At 39.8% G+C, this 19,038-nt stretch overlaps 2 protein-coding genes across 4 annotated transcripts; one reads left to right on the top strand and one right to left on the bottom strand.

The window, feature by feature from the left end:
• Positions 1 to 705: 705 nt before the first annotated feature.
• Positions 706 to 4,293, bottom strand: neu3.1 (sialidase 3 (membrane sialidase), tandem duplicate 1). Of its 2 annotated transcripts, XM_011483400.4 has the most exons (3): positions 4,069 to 4,293; positions 3,237 to 3,387; positions 706 to 3,158 (listed from the first exon to the last, which is right to left on the bottom strand). In XM_011483400.4, exons 1-3 carry the CDS (start codon positions 4,291 to 4,293, stop codon positions 2,380 to 2,382), a joined length of 1,155 nt encoding a protein of 384 aa, XP_011481702.1. In that variant the 3' UTR covers positions 706 to 2,379. The 2 variants fall into 2 exon arrangements, with proteins under 2 accessions (XP_011481702.1, NP_001274475.1); NM_001287546.1 differs by having other exon boundaries at positions 2,380 to 3,387.
• Positions 4,294 to 4,653: 360 nt separating this feature from the next.
• Positions 4,654 to 9,346, top strand: xrra1 (X-ray radiation resistance associated 1). Of its 2 annotated transcripts, none has more exons than XM_011483453.4 (16): positions 4,654 to 5,327; positions 5,604 to 5,719; positions 5,803 to 5,874; positions 5,959 to 6,031; positions 6,100 to 6,197; positions 6,362 to 6,510; positions 7,047 to 7,151; positions 7,238 to 7,344; positions 7,424 to 7,548; positions 7,617 to 7,710; positions 7,778 to 7,896; positions 7,968 to 8,090; positions 8,171 to 8,315; positions 8,421 to 8,536; positions 8,617 to 8,719; positions 8,799 to 9,346. In XM_011483453.4, the coding sequence occupies exons 1-16, from the start codon at positions 5,243 to 5,245 to the stop codon at positions 8,975 to 8,977; spliced, it is 1,809 nt and encodes a 602-aa protein (XP_011481755.1). In that variant the 5' UTR covers positions 4,654 to 5,242; the 3' UTR covers positions 8,978 to 9,346. The 2 variants fall into 2 exon arrangements, with proteins under 2 accessions (XP_011481755.1, XP_011481756.1); XM_011483454.4 differs by having other exon boundaries at positions 8,421 to 8,531; positions 8,615 to 8,719.
• The last annotated feature ends 9,692 nt before the right edge of the window (positions 9,347 to 19,038 follow it).

Raw genomic sequence — 19,038 nt, forward strand, 5'->3', positions numbered from 1 at the left:
TCCCTTTTTTGAATTTTCTCTTTGTAAACAGACAAAAATCAGTCATTTTTGATTTTTTGCCACTTTGTTTACTATACTTGTAAGTCCTGTGACTTTTCTGTTGACATTATATGTATTTCCTCATTAGGATTCAAATAAATTACATTTATCCCTTTACAATGCATGCAACTTCCTCTGTGAGCCATTATGAGTCTAAATGTATGATCTACTTATTTATTTTACTATTACGCTCTTCTGTTTTTTCCTGCATCCTATACGCTGTAATGATGAATCAGTTGTGCCCCTTTTTTGTTATTGTTCTACTTCTTATAATGCTCAGGAATGGCAGTGAGGTCATGCTTTGGAAAAAAAGGCAATCCAGCAAAACGCTCCTGTTTGTCCCCTATTTGTTCCTGCCCTCCGCACATCTGCTGAATCACACTCAGCTCCCCAGAGAGTCATCGACATCCTTCCAGCACGCTGCAGCGCTCAGCCTCCGCGTCTGCCGAGGGAGCCAATCGCCTCCTTCAGCTGAAGCCGTCGCCTGCCGCTGCGTTCAGGCGCACATCTGCGCACATCTGCACCCAGCCTATTGTTTCACCCGTTACTCCCGCCTGACAGATGACTACTGCTGTTCTCGTTAGCTGCTCAGAGCGTTTGAAACAAATTACCATCATTACTTCCAATCATAATCAGGGGAGGAAAACACCAAGAGGAAAGATGGGCTCTGTGATCACAGGTTACATTTATTTTGTACTAAAATACATGTTTCATGCAAGGTATTTTTTCACTTTCCACAACAGTGAACAGAAACACAATTTTAGAATAAGGTTGAGGCCTTTTTTCCTACAACAGTACGTAAGTTTGGACATTAAAGTCACTTAGAAGTTGTTGTTTTTTCGTGCAAACTCTTAGTGGCTTTATGAATAGGGAGTCGTCATCTGCTGTTGCATGCTTTTTTTTTTTTTTTTTTAACACCAAAGTTTTTTTTTAACCTGATCACAGTCACACAAGAGAAACGAGGCTTGGAGGAAAGAAATCAGTGTACAAAATAATGCTAAATGTGCAAGACATATAGGCAGAAAGTAATAAAACATGGAAAACCAATAAATATTACAAATCTATATACAGACCAAACTAATTGATTCATGAGTTTGGCTCATATCAGCAGTATAACATCTGGTGAAAACAGCTAAAATACACACGTCTGTCAGATTAAAGACATACTCCTGGAAATAAGGAATTATCTATGGTTCGCACAGAACTCCTGAAAAAAATATATCACCCCATGTATCAAAAACATTTTTTTAAAATCATAAAATGATGCTCCTGGCTTGTTTGTTTTGTGTTTTGGCTCATATCAACAATATCTATATTGTTGATATTCACATCTAAATTAAATAATTTAGATTCACATCTAAATTATTTGTGGAGTTCCCACAGGGCTGTGTTCTAGGAAACCTACTTTTCCAACTAAACCTGCTTCATTTAGGCCATTTTGAGTGAAGCAACACTCCATAGAATTGTATTAGTTTCTCCTAACACCAGATCCAGGATGGTATATGATTCTAAGGCATAAACATATCAGAAACACATAGGTGGACCATCAACTTTGGCCACAGAAACATGTCACACGTCTACACATTTTGATTAAAATGTCAAAACCACATATGTCGTACTGATGCTATAAAACTAGTACAAGAATAACTTTCAAATCCTTCCATTTATTTTACCCCGGAAACATTTATAAAAGCTTTCATCTGATTGCAAAATGCTTGATTCACAGGAAAACTCCCATCCTCAATGTCTGACACTTTGAGTCTTTACTCAGCGGCTGAATCTTTCAAAACAGGGTTTTGGTTTCCTCTGTGGTCTGACGACGCCTGCTGCTGCTGCACAGCGCATAGGTACAAATGATGCAGAAGGCATAAGTGAATCAGAAAATTCTAAATGTAAAAGGAGAGACTGAGCAATGACGGGACCTCGATGCTCTACCTTATAGGCTTGCTCTGACTGCTTTATGAAAATAAAAAGAAGGTAGGCTAATGCTCCCCACTGCTCAGAAGGAAAACGGACAGCTTTGTAAGATCAGAAACAGGATGAGGTGCTTTCAAAAATAAAATCAGTCCACCACAGCATGCTTCAAATGAACAAGCTATTATTAAAATAGTTCTTTTTATAAGACAGAAACTTGCATATTAAGACTCGGGACATTTTTTTGTTGTAAATAGAGACAAGAAAACACATGACTTACATGCATCATCTCTAGTATGAAGAACAACACGGAACACAGACGAGTGGAACTGCACAGCCTTACAAAGCTGCTTATTTTGTTGTTGTTTTTTTGGCCTAAAACAGGATGGGATTCGATCTTCATTGGCACAGAAGTAGAGGAGCGATTCAGACCATTTTTTTGTCTTTCTTACTGCCCGTCTGCATCACATCGTTAAGGGAAAACGACATGAAGGCAATCTGCTCCAGTTCGCTCTCTTTGCCGCACTCTATCAGGCAGGAAAACTGATCCTTGTCTACATTGTACGCCAGGTCTGAGTAACCGCTGGGTCCGCTGTGTATGATCCGGGGCCGGTCCCACCCGGACGAGTGCAGAGGAGAGCGGTTCAGATACACGCCCATGTCCCTTCGGCTGGACTTGTTGGTTGGGTGCATGAAGAGGAGCCAGGTTTGTGTGTCTGGCGACAACAGAGACGTGCCACAGGCTTTGCTTTCAGCATCGTCATTAGGGATGAATTCTGGCGCCGGGAAGCCGATGACGCTGCCCTGGCAGCCGGAGGGCTGTTCGATGAGCTCTGGGGCCATGTGGGGCTTATCAAAACAAACGCCACTGTTTTCACTCAGGGCCTCACACCTGTGGCCCCCAGCCCGACGAGCATTGCAGTAGAGGTGACTCCTTCCCTCGTGATCTATGATCTCTGCCATTTCGCACTCACATGACTTCTTCTGAAGCATCCTACCTAAATGCCATGTCTGTCCAAAGTCCTCACTGTAAACTGAGAGTGCACGAGGGTAGACTGTGAAAGGAACTGGAAAAGAACCACACCTGTAAGGGATGTAGTACGCGTATGCAGGGATGATCAGCCTGTTATTCTCCAGCTGGATGCCGTGGCCGGGGCCCACCCCAAACGTGGCCCACCTGTGGATGGCCTCTCCGATCACGCTCTCTGTCAAATCCACAGCTTGACTCCAGGTTTGCCCGTCGTCGCGGCTGGTGACGTAGCAGAGCCGCGTCTTGTTCTTACCTGTGATGATCTGCTTCTTTTCTGTGATGTTTCCCCAGACACAGATGAAAAACAGAAACAGGATTTTGTTGTTTTTCTCGTACACAGGGCAGGGGTTCATGGTGCGATGGTTTGGCAGAGATGCACTCAAAAGCTCCTGACTGGACGACCACTGGAGAAACAGAACAAAAGATCATAGTTTGAGTTTTTTTAAAAAACGCACTGAAATTATTAAAAAACAAAAAAATATATATACGGAGCCCTGGAGATGCCATAATTACATAAATAAATAAATACTTTGTTTCCTAAAAATAATTTCTATCCACAAGTTAGTATTTTGTAGCCACAATTTAGATTTGTGGACACAAATGAGGATTTTATTAGCATTTTGTAGGAACAAATTAGCATTTTCTGCTTACAAGCTAGTATTTTGCGCACACAATTTACCCTTTTGTGGGCAAAGATTAATATTTTGTGGGCACAAATTAGCACTTTGTTCACACAAATTAGAATGTTATGGCCACTATTTAGTATTTTTTTGTCCCAAATTAGCTTTTTTATCAGCAACGTACAAAGTAGCATGTTTGTGCAGTTAGCATTTTGTTGCCACAATTTTGCAACATGTGTGCACAAATTAGCATTTTGCTGGCAGAAATTTCGTGCAGAAAAATTAGTATTTTGTCACAGAGAGCATCTGTGTGCACAAATTAATATTTGTGGGCACCAATTAGTAATCAGGGTTGATTTATACTAAAATGCTAACTGGTGGCCACAATGATTAATTTGGGGGATTTTTTATTAAAATTACTATTTTATTTTTGAATGTCATGTCCCTTGAATGTTGATTACAAACCTTAACAGAGCCATCATCATTCAGCAGTCCTTTTCTCATAACAAGAATCTTAGCCTCGTGATCACAGGGGGAAGATCGCTTCTCTGCAAAGGCTAGGAAGGTGCGACTGTGTCTCAGGTAGAGGAGGGCAGGAATCCTGTATGTTATCCCGCTGGGCTCCCTTTGAAACAAAGTTGTTTTGACTGGTTCCTCCACGTTGTCACTCTTGGATGGTCTGTTTCCCATGGTGGATGAGAAGTCCTAGCAGGAAAGAAAAAAAGAAAAAGAAAAACAAATACCCCACATATGCGTGACCGGCATTACTTTCATTTATAATCCAATAAGAACCTCTGGAGCTGACATCCAGAGGAGGCTTTTTCTCACTCCTGCATCTCCTCGCTGGCAAAAGAAGCAAAAGGGCGTCTAGCGCGTCACAGCGGCAGCAGCTCTTACCTTTACTTGTCGCGTTTCACCTGGGCTGTCTTCGACCTCGGCATTATAACATCATTTTTGGACGCGGAACCAGGACCCTCCGACGTTCACGACACTTGATACTGAAGGTTCACCGGGCACGAAGACAACAGCGAGAACAAGAGGGACGCTGTTTCCTACTTCCATGTTCGTCTGGTGGCTTCCTGATATCGCCTCTTGTTTGGTGTAAAATTACATCTGGAGCACAATTGTGTGTTAATATTTGTGAATTTATATATAAGTGATATATAAGTGATATATTTAGTGATATATTACGAGTTTAATTGTTTTGAAATATAAAAAAACAAGTCATTGGAATACATTAACTCGTGTTTTTTGTAAGAAATATGTATGTATATATTAACAAAACTATAGATGGTAAGTATAAGTTTAATCTCTATTTTTCAAAACCAATACAATTTATTTATTCATTGTCACCATTTGTGAGCAGGGTGCATACATTATCTTACTCCAATAACGACTCTTTGACAAGCTGCGCACAGCGGCGTCGCTTCTGTCCCTCTCGTGCCCCCTGCTGGACGGGAGGAATGCATCGGCCTCCTTCACGAGGTTGCCAGGATACAGAGCGCCTGTGCGTTGCTTCGGCTCACATAACAGCTCAGGCTGTGTCGCTAGAACCAAAATGAACGCAGTGGGATGTATTTTTAAGCTGAAGAAACTGTGACGAAAAGCTGTTTGTGGATCAACGACATTAATATCAGGGATGACTTCTGCACATCATAGATTAGGAGATGGACTGAGCTGTCCTGCCAAAGGTTTTCCAGCTGGGACGAGTCAAAAAAGAGAAGGTGGGTAAAACAAAGTCAAATTTAATAACCGATAGACATTTTTTAATAAAGCTAATACTGATTTTTTTATGTTTTCTGTCACGCATACATGAAATTCTTTCTAAACACTTTGTATATGTGTTACATACAAGCATGTCCGCTTAATTTTTGACATCTTTTAGATTTCATGTTTTTTATTCTATATATGTTAGTTGTCTGTAAATAAAACTCAAAGGGATCATATTTGGAGTTTTAACCTGCAGCCTGCTGGCACATACATTTTTCTTCTTTTTACAGATGCTGGTTGTTGGCTTCTGCAGGCTCACAGGAAGTCAGAGAACAGAGCAGCAAACAGAGGAAAGAAATGTAAAACCACAGAAGCAGATCAACTCACATTGGATGCGCTTTTCTTGGTAAGAGGTGGAAATCTATGCAATCAAATTAGTATACAGAGACCAAATCTGTGTAAATAATTAGCAAAACTCCTGTTTTGCAGCTTCAGCTGCACTGTGTTGATGACCCGTCTCAAATATGCTCCGTTGATATAAGTGAACAAAAGCTCAACTCAGTAAGAATGTTTGCCTCTTGCCCATTCTTTCCTGATTTTCCCTCAAGGATTATGTTTCTAAAGTTCTACTTCCTCTATGTGCAGGTTAAACCAGAGGGTTTCCAGGTGTTTGAAAACATAGCTTACATAGATGCATCCATCAACTCCCTCTCATTAGGTGTGGATTTATTATCTGTCTCATTTGTATTGCACAAAGCAGTGTTTTAGTGTTTTTGTTACCTGCAGGTTCTTTTAGCTGTTTCCCATCTTTGAGAGAACTCAATCTGTCTCTGAACAGAATTCAAAACCTGGATTTGGATTCTGCTGACTTCCATCACCTTCAGGTAATTTACATTTTGCTGCTTTCCTGGAACTAATCAAGATATAATTTCATATTATCACTTGTGGTTTGTTTTTCTGTAAAAAAATCATTTTTTGATTAACTGTTCCCTCCCTGTGACTCTTTAATTATGTTCATCCGTTTTGTTTTCATTCATACCTCTGGCAGGTATTAAACTTGTCCTATAACAGTTTATCACCTGAGAGCCTGATCTCCCTCAGCGGTCTTTCATCTCTCAAAGTCCTTCATTTAACTGGAAATGGCCTTCATCATCTTCCTCCAAATCTGTCTTCCTCAGACCAAGACCCCACTGAGATGTGAGTTTGACAAAAAAAAAACAGCTTTGTTGAAGGATACCTCACCTTTTACAGCAGAGGAGATGAAAAAAACCTTCTGTCAGTTTAGAAGTTAAAGCTAATATTATATTTTAACATTTTTTTCTTTTTATGTGTGATTTTAAAAAACTTTTAGGGTTAAAATATAAATAATAATCCACATTTTAATTTTTTTTTCTTATGACAAAAACTTTTTGAGGGCAAAATTATCTTTTTTTTCCATATTACAGAAAAATCAGAAACGTGAACCCAATAAATATGATATATTCTGCAAATATAGCATAGCAAAACTTAAACTTCTTCTTTTCAAATCAGTTTTCAAATCAACCACAAGAGGGCGCACAAATCTTACTAATGATTTTTCTGTGAAGCAAAAGTAACACAAACTCAAGGCACCTGCTGCACAGTGGAGAAAACAATGTGAGGAAAAGTATACAAATGTTATTTTGATATCAGAGGGGTTTTTTTAAGTAAAGGGAAACAAAATGAATATAAATCTTGTATATTTTTTCACAAAGGTCTTCTGAACAGGAGAGAAAACACTTTGAATCACTTGAAGTCTTGATCCTCGATGATAACAAACTGTCCTCTGTCGTCTTCTACAGTCTGGTAAACTTAAAGAGGTATTTATTTAGAAATCCACTGTATTATATTTTATGCATTCATCACAAATATTATTGTAAATATTTTTTTTAAATGTCTTTTAAAGACTGAAACATCTCAACCTTCAGAAGAACCTCATTTGTGAAATACCCTGCTTGCAAATGACAAGAGGTTTGACGCCTGAGCAGATTTCCTATGTGGAAGAAGGCAAATGTAGGCCTCACAACTAACTGTTAACATATCTAGTTTCCACAAAGGATCAACTTTGCTCTTTGTCCTTTTCTCGATACAGTCCAGTCTCTGACACTTCCTCATGTGGAAGAACATGTGAAGATCCTCAAGAACATTCAAGAAGTCTGGGAAACATCCAGTCTGCCGCTTCCAGAGCTTCAGATCCTCAATTTAGCCGACAACAAGGTCTGATTCTTAACATACAACTGTCACTCATAGTTTTTCCAGAATTGTCAACTGTTTTTTGTCCTCAGATAGTCAAAGAAGAAGCTCTGCTGGGTGCTGCTCTTTTCCCAAAGCTGCTGGAATTAGACATTCACTCCAACCCTCTAACCACAAAGAGGAAAGGTGAGCGTGAAACCAGCGCCGGTTTAAGATGAAAAAAAAATCCCCTCTCATGTCTTTGCTTGAATAGGAGACCCTCCTTTGTTGACCTTCTACCTCCAAGAGAGACGAGGAATAAGGATTAGGGGGAAGAAGCCAGAGGATGCATCAAGGCTCTCCCTGAAAGCCTCTGCAGCTCCCAGATGGAAGGTCGGAAGGCTGAAGGCATTTTTTTCAAAGGGAAAAGAGTGAATTTTAAAAGAAAACTTGCTGTATTTCAGGTTGGACAAAGCGACATGAATGTGTCAAAGAGGCCGATGATAATAAAGGAAATGACCAGGGGAGACAGGAAGAAGATCAGCTGCAGTGACCCTGAAAAAACAGAGCCCTTCTTCATCACTCAGGTTTGGACATTATGTACCCATGACTACATTTAAATTCTAAAACGTCCTTTTTATTGAGAGTATTTGTTTTTATTTTGCAGGAAGGAGACGATTCTAATTCTGAATCAAACTCTTTCTCTGTAGAGAATGAAGCTGCCAAGAACAAGCGTGCAATGAAAACAAATAACACGTCCTATGAAATGATGATGGGTCTAAAAGCAAATCCTGATGTGCTGAAATCTGTCGGTGAGGATCCCAGCAGCTGTTTTTTTTATTTTGTTTCTTCACACTAAGGCTCAGCCAAACATGCCCCGCATGGAAAACAGTCAAGCTTTTTATTTTTCCTTACAGGAATCCAAACAGCTGTTCGGATGCTGGACTACACTCTGAGGAATCTTAATGTCTACCCAGACTCCAAACCAAAACTTGATAGCATCCAGACTCTGTGCAGGGAAAGAATGAAGAAGGTTGGATGTCTTACTAAATACCACGTCCATTTTCCGAAACTGAAAACAAAGTTATCACTGCTCTTTGTTTCTGAGAACAGACCAAAGTTCTGCCACCCTTACGATCAGCGAAGCAGCCGACCGAAAGGGTTGATGCAATAAAGCAAATCAAGGACCGTTCATCAATGACAGTCGTGTCCTTCGGTAAACTCCCTTATGTTTTTGTCATTTCTGATAGCTGTCAAATGCAAATGTCTGCAATACTTTGTTTTTTTCTGTGCAGCCAGTGCGCTGAAGACCAAAGGCATGGACAGAAAGGAGCAGAAGGAAGCCCTGACCCTGCTGAGGGACATGAAATCAAAGTACAAGAGGGTCCATGAGAAAACGGTGGAACAAGTCGCCACTATGGCGTTTGGCAGAAACAAAGAGCGAGGCGGTGACGAGTCTCCACCTGTTCTTTAATTCATGCCGTAGCTGGGATTTCATTTGGGCTTCAGTTGCATCCTGCTGATAGTCGTGTGAGAGAATCCCTGGAAAGGAAAGCAGAAACCCTCAAACCCTGCAGAGCATCTTTAGCTGAAAACCAAGGTCTGACTCCCCTCAACCGGCACTGAACTCTTCAGAGGGAAGCTTGCCGGCTGCGAGGGATTATGAAACACAACCTTAAAGTGGACAGTTGTGAGAGCACTGAGGATGATGGTTTCCAACAGCTGCACAACCAATATGACAACCAAGCAGTTTGACTGCACGACGACACGTAAAACAATTGTATCCAATGCATACAAAATAAACTAAAGAAAATGCTTTTCTTACTGGTACAAATGAAACAAAGGCTTAGATTGTGAATCATAAAAGTATTGTTTTAATTTTTGTTAGAGTGGAGCTGCAGATGCCTTTGACTGAAGGCACATCTGTTTTTGCAGAACCGTTATGTCTCCAGAAGCGGAACAAGAGACACTGGAACATTATGACCAATAATTCCAGAGTCAGTCTGCACAAAGGTCCAAAAAAGTTGGAAAGCCTCTTTGCAAAAATACAGCAGCTGTGGGATGAGGTCAAATTTCTTACTTTGAAACAGGCAAAGGTGAAAACACACAAAAATGATATCTTGCATGATACATCCCCTGCAGAGAGTTGCTTTTGTCCCCAACCTTCTAGCAGGTGAGGTCCTTTTCTCCTGTTTCCTGGATGATGAAAGGCCAAATCAAACAGTTCGATCTTCTGCACATCTAAAATGGTGTGAAGTAATGTGGCAACTCTGACTTCCAGTTTGAAGCACTTTACAAAACCAAATGTAGTAGAGCCAGGTCACTGTACCATTAAATCCCTAATTGTTTGTTGTGCACACAATTCAGGGCCTATTCACTCCAATGTAAAAAGGGGTCCAACAACAGAAAAAATGTTGCAATATTCTCTGCAAACTGACAGAAGTGCAAAAAGAGACCTAAGATCCCTGTAGGACAGTCTGCTTTCTCCATGTTTGTAAAGCCTCTTTGTCCAATCTTCTGGCCTATTATGTACCTGTAGATCTCCAACTCTTTTTCATAAAATAAAGCCTAAACTTGTCTTCAGAACCAACATAATCCTCCTTTAGTTCAAAAGGAGCAGATAAACTGAGAAATCACAAAATCACTGAGAAGTCAAAAATCAAAGCGTGAGAAATAGATGCTAAAATCTATGTAAGAACAAAAGTGCGTCTTAGAGATCAACCTCTTTATCCATTTTAGTGAATATCTATTTTAACAAAGTTGTTATTTCTTTTTTACATTATCCTTCATGAAATTCTTATATATTGGGCAGAAAACAGTGTGTTCGTGAGACCATCAAATAAGCCATTTCATTTTGATTTCTGGTTCACATTAGTGAAAATCTCTACTTTGAAATGATTAACAGCTTATCAACTCAAAATGCACCATGGCACATGACTTGAGGGGTCGAGCTGCAGTTTTTCCTACATTTCTGATCCAGTTTCATTTTTCCTTGTTCCTTCTCTGTTTAATTTCATGGCCCCGCCGGTCATATGATTTCCATTATTTGTCTTTGGAGCAGCTTACAGATGTGGTATGCACATTTGGCCCCTGGGAGACGAGTCAGTGGGCATTCTGAAGAGATTTAGTACAGGAATATTAAGCGTTAAACACAGTAAATATTTTGTGTTTGAAGTAAATGCTAAAGAAATTAAGAAAGATGAAAAAGAACTGAGATGCTTTCAACAAAATTCGTCACCAGGATGCAGCAGCTTTGCATTGAAAACCTGGTCATCCATCACAAATAGATGTTTACATTTGCAACAAATGCATATGTCAGCCTCATAGATGCAGCATATACAAATACAGTTTTTTAAAATTACCACTGAAATATATCAACCCTGAGGAGTGCAGGAAGTGTCCCGATCGAGTGTCTGTTTGGCATCTTTCCATCTTTGGTGCAATATTTGACGGGTAATGAGGAGAACGTGCCAAATGGCAGAAACTGCAGCAGAAATAGTATTTTCCAGCCCACTGGAGTTCAGCTCGACTCAGCAGAGCCCGTCTGTCTGGTAACCACGTCAGACAGCACCGGACACCACAAATATCCTTGAATCCAAAACTGTTAAAGATTGATGGCATACATGTTTTATTTTCCTCAACACTTTGCCGCACTTTCCAGTCTGGAGGGCATCAAAAAGGTGTTTGGCACTCCTGGTATGAACTTGTTTTTCCCTGACCGGAATGCTGCTACAGAGTTGTATCGAGGTGCCAATTAAGAGCACTTTAAGGATCAGTGGTTGCCCAAGAATGACGTTTTTCATGTATTTCTCTGATGTTTTACAGGGTGATTGTGCAAGAAGCTGTTGTACATGTAAGTGCTCTACAGCTTTGGGAAATGATAACTCTCGCTAATGCACGTTCTTTTCCAAGCACAGCAGGAGGATTCACTGATCTCATCACAAACCTTCAGAAACAGACTTCCATTACATGTGATGATAACAAGATGTGGAAGGGTAAGATGATTACATTGAGCTCTTTCAGTGTCTGCTTATTCAGTGACATTCAACTTTCCTTCTTTGTGCTTATTTGAAGATATGATGATGCTGCTGGTTTCTGTATTTCTGGATAAATCAATTTCTTTTGGCCAAAAATACTGATGGCAAACCTTTAAAAAGTTGGGGTTTTGGTGTTTGTAACATGTTTTTGTGGCATTTTTCGGGTTTATTCCACGCCAACAGTCCCGCCCACACCTGAGAAGTGAATTTCTAACACTGATGCTCTGCAAAAAAAAGTCCTATAAAACAACAGTAAAAAAAAAAAATCGCTAAAAATGAAATAAAAGAACACTGGGAATGCTTTTACAATATATCAAAAGATGATCGGAGTGGGACTTTGATGACCAAAATTACTTCATATACACTGAATAAATGCAGTGCGTCATCTTAGGCGATCAATAAAAGCCCAAATCAAAGCACCATATCGGATTTTTGGAGCCAAATAAAGCTCAAAATATTTTGTGGGAGTGATTATTTCATGGGAACAAATTCATCATTTTTTTACCCATGTCGGCTCACGGGCTCCGTGTAGAACTGAATTCCAACACGGATAAAAATCCCCAAAAAACAGTTTATTTTAATGAGTGAACTCCATGACTAAAAGTATGTAAAAAGTTACCTTTCAAAGTGTTTAGCAGGAGAGAGTTGCCTGCAGTAACAGCTGCACACTAATGAAGTGAAAACTGATTGGCGGAATCACTTTAAGAGTGGGGATTCTGCGTCCACACATGACTGCAATTTATTTCCCTTCAAATTTGGAAAGCTATTTACCTTAATAAGCACTAAGTCTGTTTTTACTTGACTTTGAAGGGCAAATAGAACTTAATCCTTGTATTATTTTGATTGGACACTTCCTAACAGGAACACAAAGAGACTCACTTATTATTTCTTTGTTTTTGTCCGCTAACCTCCCTTACTCTCAAACGATGAGGTGACTGAAAACACATTTTTATCCAATGCTCTAGGTGATCTAACAAAATCTGGCAGGAGAGCGGAAAACTCTGTCCAAAAAGCAAAAATAACAAAGGACACGTTGAAGAAAGGCACAAGCGGTCTGTGTCTTCTGAAGACAAATATGTGTTTATGGGTGTATATTCTCTTTCCTGTGAGTCTGAGCAAGGCATGGTTTCACATCTGGAGCAGTCATCACAGCAATCAGGGCTCTGAGATGTTTGGGTAAGACCTGCTTGACTCTCAAATTAAGGGCCAACAGTTACGTTCTGCGAAGAAGCCTGTGGAGACTCGGACACCAGATTTGGCTCAGGAAGAAGAGGCCTGAATACCTCATAAACACTCCTCATTACTCAAGTGCCAAATGAGTTCACTGCAGACTGGACCTATTCATTATTTCTTTTGATGCACAATTGAACTGTAACACACTTATCATGTAATCCTGGACAGACTTCAAATGCTCCATCTGACATCTGAAAAGAGCTGGTTGTTAATTACAGATTAAAACTGTGAAGCGGCCCCCGCTCCTTTTCATCACGTGGGGGAGGGGGAAAAAAAGGAAAAGCTTTTGTTGGGATTTGTCTTAAAAACTCTTACAAAGCTTTTGTTTAAACTCTGACGTTTGCAGTTAGGACGATGTAACTAACGTGTTCATGACATGTACCCAGCCATTGTCCGAGCCGTGAGGCAAAGCGCCAAAATTCAGCTGAAATAATCAGGATCAACCTAATTAATGAGGGGGCAAGGGTGTAATAAAAACAGACCTCTTGATAGATTTCGGAAGTATTTTGATGAAGTATAAACTTGGGTCGGGGGGGTTGCTGAGGACCTTAATCAGCTATGAAAGCAAACATATCTATCAGTTTTGATTAACTTAACACACTTTGGCCCTCCTTAAATCAAAGGACTGCTTGATAGATTTGCAATGCTTGAGTTCCCCACAAACACTGCAAGGATTTTTTAGAAGAAAAAAACACAGATAATGCCTTTTTTTTTTTGAAAATGGCAAAGATTTTATCCCAGAAGATATTTTGCATCACCAATTTTATAGTCGTTTGGGGGGGACAAAACTTTTTTCTCTGATGCATGCACGTGAGATCTAAATATTCAAGTTTAAAAAAAAAAAAGTTGGGTTCAATTGAAGACGTGCATGATCTCCTATCCAGAATTTTCTCTTTCTTCTCACTGAATCTCTTGTTATTGGGCAGCAAAAACAGTGAGAGCTGACTGGCTGTTTGATTTATACCAACTGACTGCCCCCAGCTGTTACAATCGCCACAGCCAAGACAAAGCATGCATAGCTGAATTAGCCCACGGGACAAATTCAAACTCCTAAAAAGAAAAGTTGGACTGCTTTTGATCTTAAAGGAGATAAGACTTTAGAGCAGGATTTTAATTTTGAAAAACGACAGAACTTTCATGACTGCAACAAGAAATGTGTTTAAAAAAAAGAAGAAGAAAATGAAACTGCTCTTTCTCACTGTGGTGGGAGCTGACAGACAGTTGTAAACAGTCAGCTACAAAGATAAACACTAAAACATACGAAGCGTTTTGTCAAAATGGTAAAGGCGCACAGAGAAAGGGGATCATTTTTTTAAAAAATCGTTTATTGACATTGGTAAGACACAACAGAGATGCGCCCACAGTGTAAAAGCAACACAAAGGGATGAAGCACACTGGGAGTCCTCAGAGAAGAGAAGACTTCTGATTCCCCCATGCAGCCAACCAAACCTGCTGCTGTACGCTTGTCGAGTCCTGGGAGCCACAGTCATAATGGACCCCTTTTGATCAGGCAGGCAGATGAGCGGCTCACAGTGCTGCTGAGAAAACTTTGATGTTTTGACTGCTTTAGTTTTGCAGTAAGTTTCAACAAAAAGGGGCTTATAGTCTGCAGTCTCTGGAAAATGTCTTATTTCACTTGAAATGCATATGTGAGGTTGTGACACCCAAATATCACACACTCTTTGACATACCTTAAGTCTTCGATCATTTACAGGATCAACGTGAAAAGCAGCTTTTCATGTCGACTTTGCACATAACACATTCAAAACGTAAAGTGTTGCATAAAGCGCTAAGAATCAGCTGACTGATGTCCATTGTGTGAGTACTTCACACTGATTTGCCGGGTTGAATATCAGCATCTAAAGCTGCTTTTTTCTGCTTCAGACTCTGCTGGAATTACGTTAGATGTGTAAACGATTGAAGATTTACAGTTGTCAAAAAAATCTCAACACAGAAGTTAAAGGTGGGATGTTAAAGGGTTGAAGGAAACCTAACATGTTTTGGGAATTCTGACCTAATAGTGGCAGCATTACAGTATGTATTGACACAAACTTGGTCTAAAGTTTAAAATCATGGTCTCTCAGAGCATGAAGGTTTTTCCTTCCACAAAACTGAGATGACTTTCTTTAGACGTGGTACCTTTGAAAATCCCTGGCTGTGATAGCCTAAGCATCCCTGGGAGCGGTAAGGGTTGGTTACCTCAGCATTTAGTTGGTGAAGTAAAAAAATGGGTTATGTCCAAATTCCCTCAAAACTCCCTAACCCCTAAAACTATATAGTGCAGGATTATTTAGTGCTCAGAATTTTAAAAGCAATTCGGACACCATGCTCACTACTTTTTTTTAAAATGCCAAATATGATGTCACCAATTTCCTGAAGTAAAAACCGAATAAATTTGAACTTTTTACAAAGACTATTCTTTAATCCACCGTGACTTCCTGAATAAGTTATAAAAATCGTGGAGGTGGCTCCCTGAGGAGGTGTTCCACACGTGTCCGAATGAGAAGAGCCATGACACGCTGGAGAGACGACATCTCTCGGCTGGACTGGGAATGCCTTGGGATTCCCCTAGAGGAGCTGGAGGAAGTGGCCGGAGAAAAGGAAGTGTGAGCATCTTTGCTTAGACTGCTTCCCACTCAGAGGACACCTTGCCTTAACAAGGCTGTTAAAATATTACCATCATAATGACTGATACTGCTCTCATGTCCTAGTAATAGAGAGCATTATTTTACCTTCTAGCAGCTTTATCACATTACATTGGAACAGTCTGGACTTGATGGTTTTTGTAAGTTTTTCGATACAATCAGTGCTTCAAAGTTTTATTGTTTGCATAAAAACAAAATAAAGAGATGATGGGATTTTGATACCATTCCACAGACAAATATTTTGGTGGACAAGAATCAGTTGACACAAATTGAAAAGACTGTACTGAGGTAAAAAAAAATATATATACAGTTTAGGATTAGATATAACTACTTCAGTCAGTAAAACAAGCTAGACTTAACACAGGTTGCCTCAGTGGTTACTATGGTTTGAGAAAAACATCAGGATCATATTTAGACTTTTGTTTTTGTTTTTCAGAGTACAGGAATTTTTTACATAGTCTGGCTAAGAGTGCGACTTATACTCAGGTATGATTAATACCTAATTAAAAATAAATATATAAATAGCAAAAACCACTAGAGGGCACTGTCTGTGTTGGTATCAGTATTTGCTACTGACAGCAACACAGAAGAACAAGCACTGCTCAGTCTCACTCCGGGTTTGGCGGAATTGTTCTAAAGCAACACAGAGGATGAAGAATTCAATGAATTTAGTGATTTTTCCAAAGAGTTTAGTTAACTTGTTAGCATGTTCTTATTTCTAAAGCTATCTTAAAAATTGCTCATGAGTTGTCTAAATGTGCTAGATTCTTCCCACAAAGCTAAATAACATGAATGTGTTAAAGCATGCATATATTGAATTTATTGTTGATATCTATTCCACTAATTTAATTTGCATTTCAAGATGAAATGTCCGTTCTTGTTCTTGTATTTTGCTAAATAAATTTCTCCCAAAAGTGTGACTTATTTATGATTTCTTCTTCTTTATTATGCATTTTTTTGGCAGCTGTGATCTATACTTCAAAGTGACTTATAGGCCAGAAAAAAACTTTAAGTTTGATCCAAATTTGAATTCATTTTTTGGGGCTGCATGGTGGCGTGGTTGACAATCTTACATCATAGCCAAAAGGTTCTAGGCTCAAATCCCAGCTGGAGTGGAGTTTGCATGCTCTGGGTTTTGCTTGGGTTTACTCTGGGAACTCCAGATTTCTCCCACAGTCCAAAAACATGCATCTGGGGTTGATTGATGATTCCAAAAGTTCCTATCTACGAAATTTGTGGTTGTATGTCTTTGCACAGCCCTCCAATGGGCAGCCTATGGTGTACCCCACTTTCACAAAACAATAGCTGGGTGGGGTCTAACAGGTTTAAAAGGTTTAAAAAAGTTTTTAAAAAAATAGAAGGATAGACTATTCTATTAATTTTGGTGCGCGCATGAAATTTTTTTTTTCCTGATTATCTTGACTGTCATTTAAGTCTTAGTCACATGCACCCATAACCCGCACAGGTGCTGTGGGTTTTGGGGTTTTCTGGGCCAGTGGAGGTTCATTGACAGGAGCAGCTGCATCCTAAGGGGAGTGCAAGAGTCTTGTAGTTCCCCTGAGGCTTGGAAGCCCCCTCAAGTAATGTAATAAAAATTAAAAGTGCGTAAAAAAACGTGCATGAACAATTTCCTCTACAGGCTCACAGCGTGGTCAATGACTTTGATATTTCACGAGGGTCCCCTGTGTGCCTCATACAGGTTTGCCTCTTTCTCTCAGACAGCCCGTATCCACCTATTAGGACAGTCGTGACTAAGTTCTTTGAGACACTTCTATTATGGAACATGACACAAAAGCTTGATGAATCATGCTGCAATAAATTCAGATCTTTGTTGAAAGTCAAATCATTGAAGAAAAAAGGTTCAGCGCACTGTCTTGTGGGGTCTAGATGACCCAACTCCCAATGTTAAAGTGCCTAGGATAGCACAAGGGTTAATGAGAGCTGCTTCATCTGTATCTTTGCCTGTTTTTATATGAAACATAAACACAAAGAGTTAAGTTGGGCTTTAAAAGTCTTTGCATGGAAACTGAAAGGCTGTGAGTGTAGCAGAGATCATGAAAGAAGGGTAGAGGCAGTGAACTTTAACAGTGGGTCAATAAGCAAAATCAGAAGACGAATGAAAAATCATCAGCTTCCCTCTTAACATCATGTACTACATTCCATGTTCTATGCTAAGACAAAAAGTTCACAAAAGAGAGATTTAACTTTATGACACAGAGCAGGAACATGAAAGTGATCCTGGCTCCTCAGCATTCTGCAGCTTGTAAAAATAAGGGGTTCAAAATAAGCCTTTTGCACCAACATGTTCTTTGAGATTAGGCTTAAATGTGAAACAAAAAGAAGTGTGAGACAAACAAGAGCAAGTCTGTTGAGGACTGAAATGACCAATTGTGAGTGAGGGTTTCAAATGGGCTGCTCAGCTTCTGCTTTTGATTTCCATGCATTCAATAACATTTCATCTTCTATATGGGAAAACAGGTTTTCTGGGCTTCTAAAGATTTGCTTAATATAGGCCCTCAGGCTATGCCATGCAGCTCACGCTGTGTTTTCTCAAAAGACCAAAACCTCTTTGAACATCCAGACCTGTCTTAAGCAAACATAGCTGTCCTGACTGCTTCTTAAAAGGCGTACAACAGTCCAGAGATGGGGAATTTGATTCTGTCAGACAGTTTTCAAAACTTGACTTTGACTTTATGATTTGACACTTGACCTTAGCTTCAAAGGCACTGACCGTTTTAAATGAAATGTTTTTGTTCTTTTGCTTGATTATTACTTTGTTTGCAAATAAGTTAAATTAGGTTTAAAAAAAAGTTAGCTTCAGCGTGTGATTGGCTGATTTTATCGTGCTATTCACATGGCTGGAAGACCAGCAAGTATAGAGCAGCAGTTCTGCAGGCAGTTCGACCACGAATAATTCAAACAGTGATCAGCTTATGTTGACAATGACAGCATGAAAAAGAAAACTATTTTCGGTCTGATGCTCAAAAGTTACCTTTAGCTTCACTTGTTACTTTAAATGTTAAAGAAGAATCACATTATGATGAAAATGGTGCACTAGTTAGACTGCACTTGCTGTTTAGGGTTTGTTAAGATCTACAAAGTGTTGTGCAAGCCATAAACTGTAGTTTAAATGAGGATTTGGCTGTAATATGGGGCGTAGAGAAGCAGCTCCAGACTTGGGGTGCTGCTGGAACAAAGCCCTTGACAATGGTCTGAAATTACGCATGAGATGCACACTGTGTTCTCTGTGCTATACACATGAAAGTGCTGGACACTCTGGATACAGGCCTGCATCTGGAACAAGCTGGATCAAAGAAGGGGTCTATGCACGCAGGAGAAAACGGTGGCTGGGGTCTGGAGCGCGTATGAGAGATGCTCACTGGACGAAGTACAGACGGTGCGCAATGCTACTCAAAATAAACATCCATCTATTACTCAGTCCGGATTTGTTATCGGGGCACAGCCTGTGCATCCTAGCTATTGTTAGGACTCACAGGTGGAATGCTGGAGACAAGACTGATTGACTTAACTTGAAAAATGTATATACCTTTGGCAAAATGTCATGAATCCCATTAAAGATTCTAAAGCCTTCATATTTACATTTTCATAATTTGATACAT

This window comes from Oryzias latipes, chromosome 14 (genome assembly GCF_053564925.1).
Source record: "Oryzias latipes strain Hd-rR chromosome 14, Olatipes_Hd-rR_3.1".
In the NCBI taxonomy this organism is placed as follows: Eukaryota; Metazoa; Chordata; class Actinopteri; order Beloniformes; family Adrianichthyidae; genus Oryzias; species Oryzias latipes.

Bases quoted from the DNA above. Each gene is read 5' to 3' on its own strand.
- neu3.1 (NM_001287546.1), bottom strand. From the start codon at position 4,293: ATGGGAAACAGACCATCCAAGAGTGACAACGTGGAGGAACCAGTCAAA. The intron at 3,388-4,068 runs GTTTGTAATCAA...CTGTTTCTCCAG, and splicing joins ATGATGATGGCTCTGTTAAG to TGGTCGTCCAGTCAGGAGCT.
- xrra1 (XM_011483453.4), top strand. From the start codon at position 5,243: ATGACTTCTGCACATCATAGATTAGGAGATGGACTGAGCTGTCCTGCC. The intron at 7,152-7,237 runs GTATTTATTTAG...TGTCTTTTAAAG, and splicing joins AGTCTGGTAAACTTAAAGAG to ACTGAAACATCTCAACCTTC. The intron at 8,537-8,616 runs GTTGGATGTCTT...TTCTGAGAACAG, and splicing joins GCAGGGAAAGAATGAAGAAG to ACCAAAGTTCTGCCACCCTT.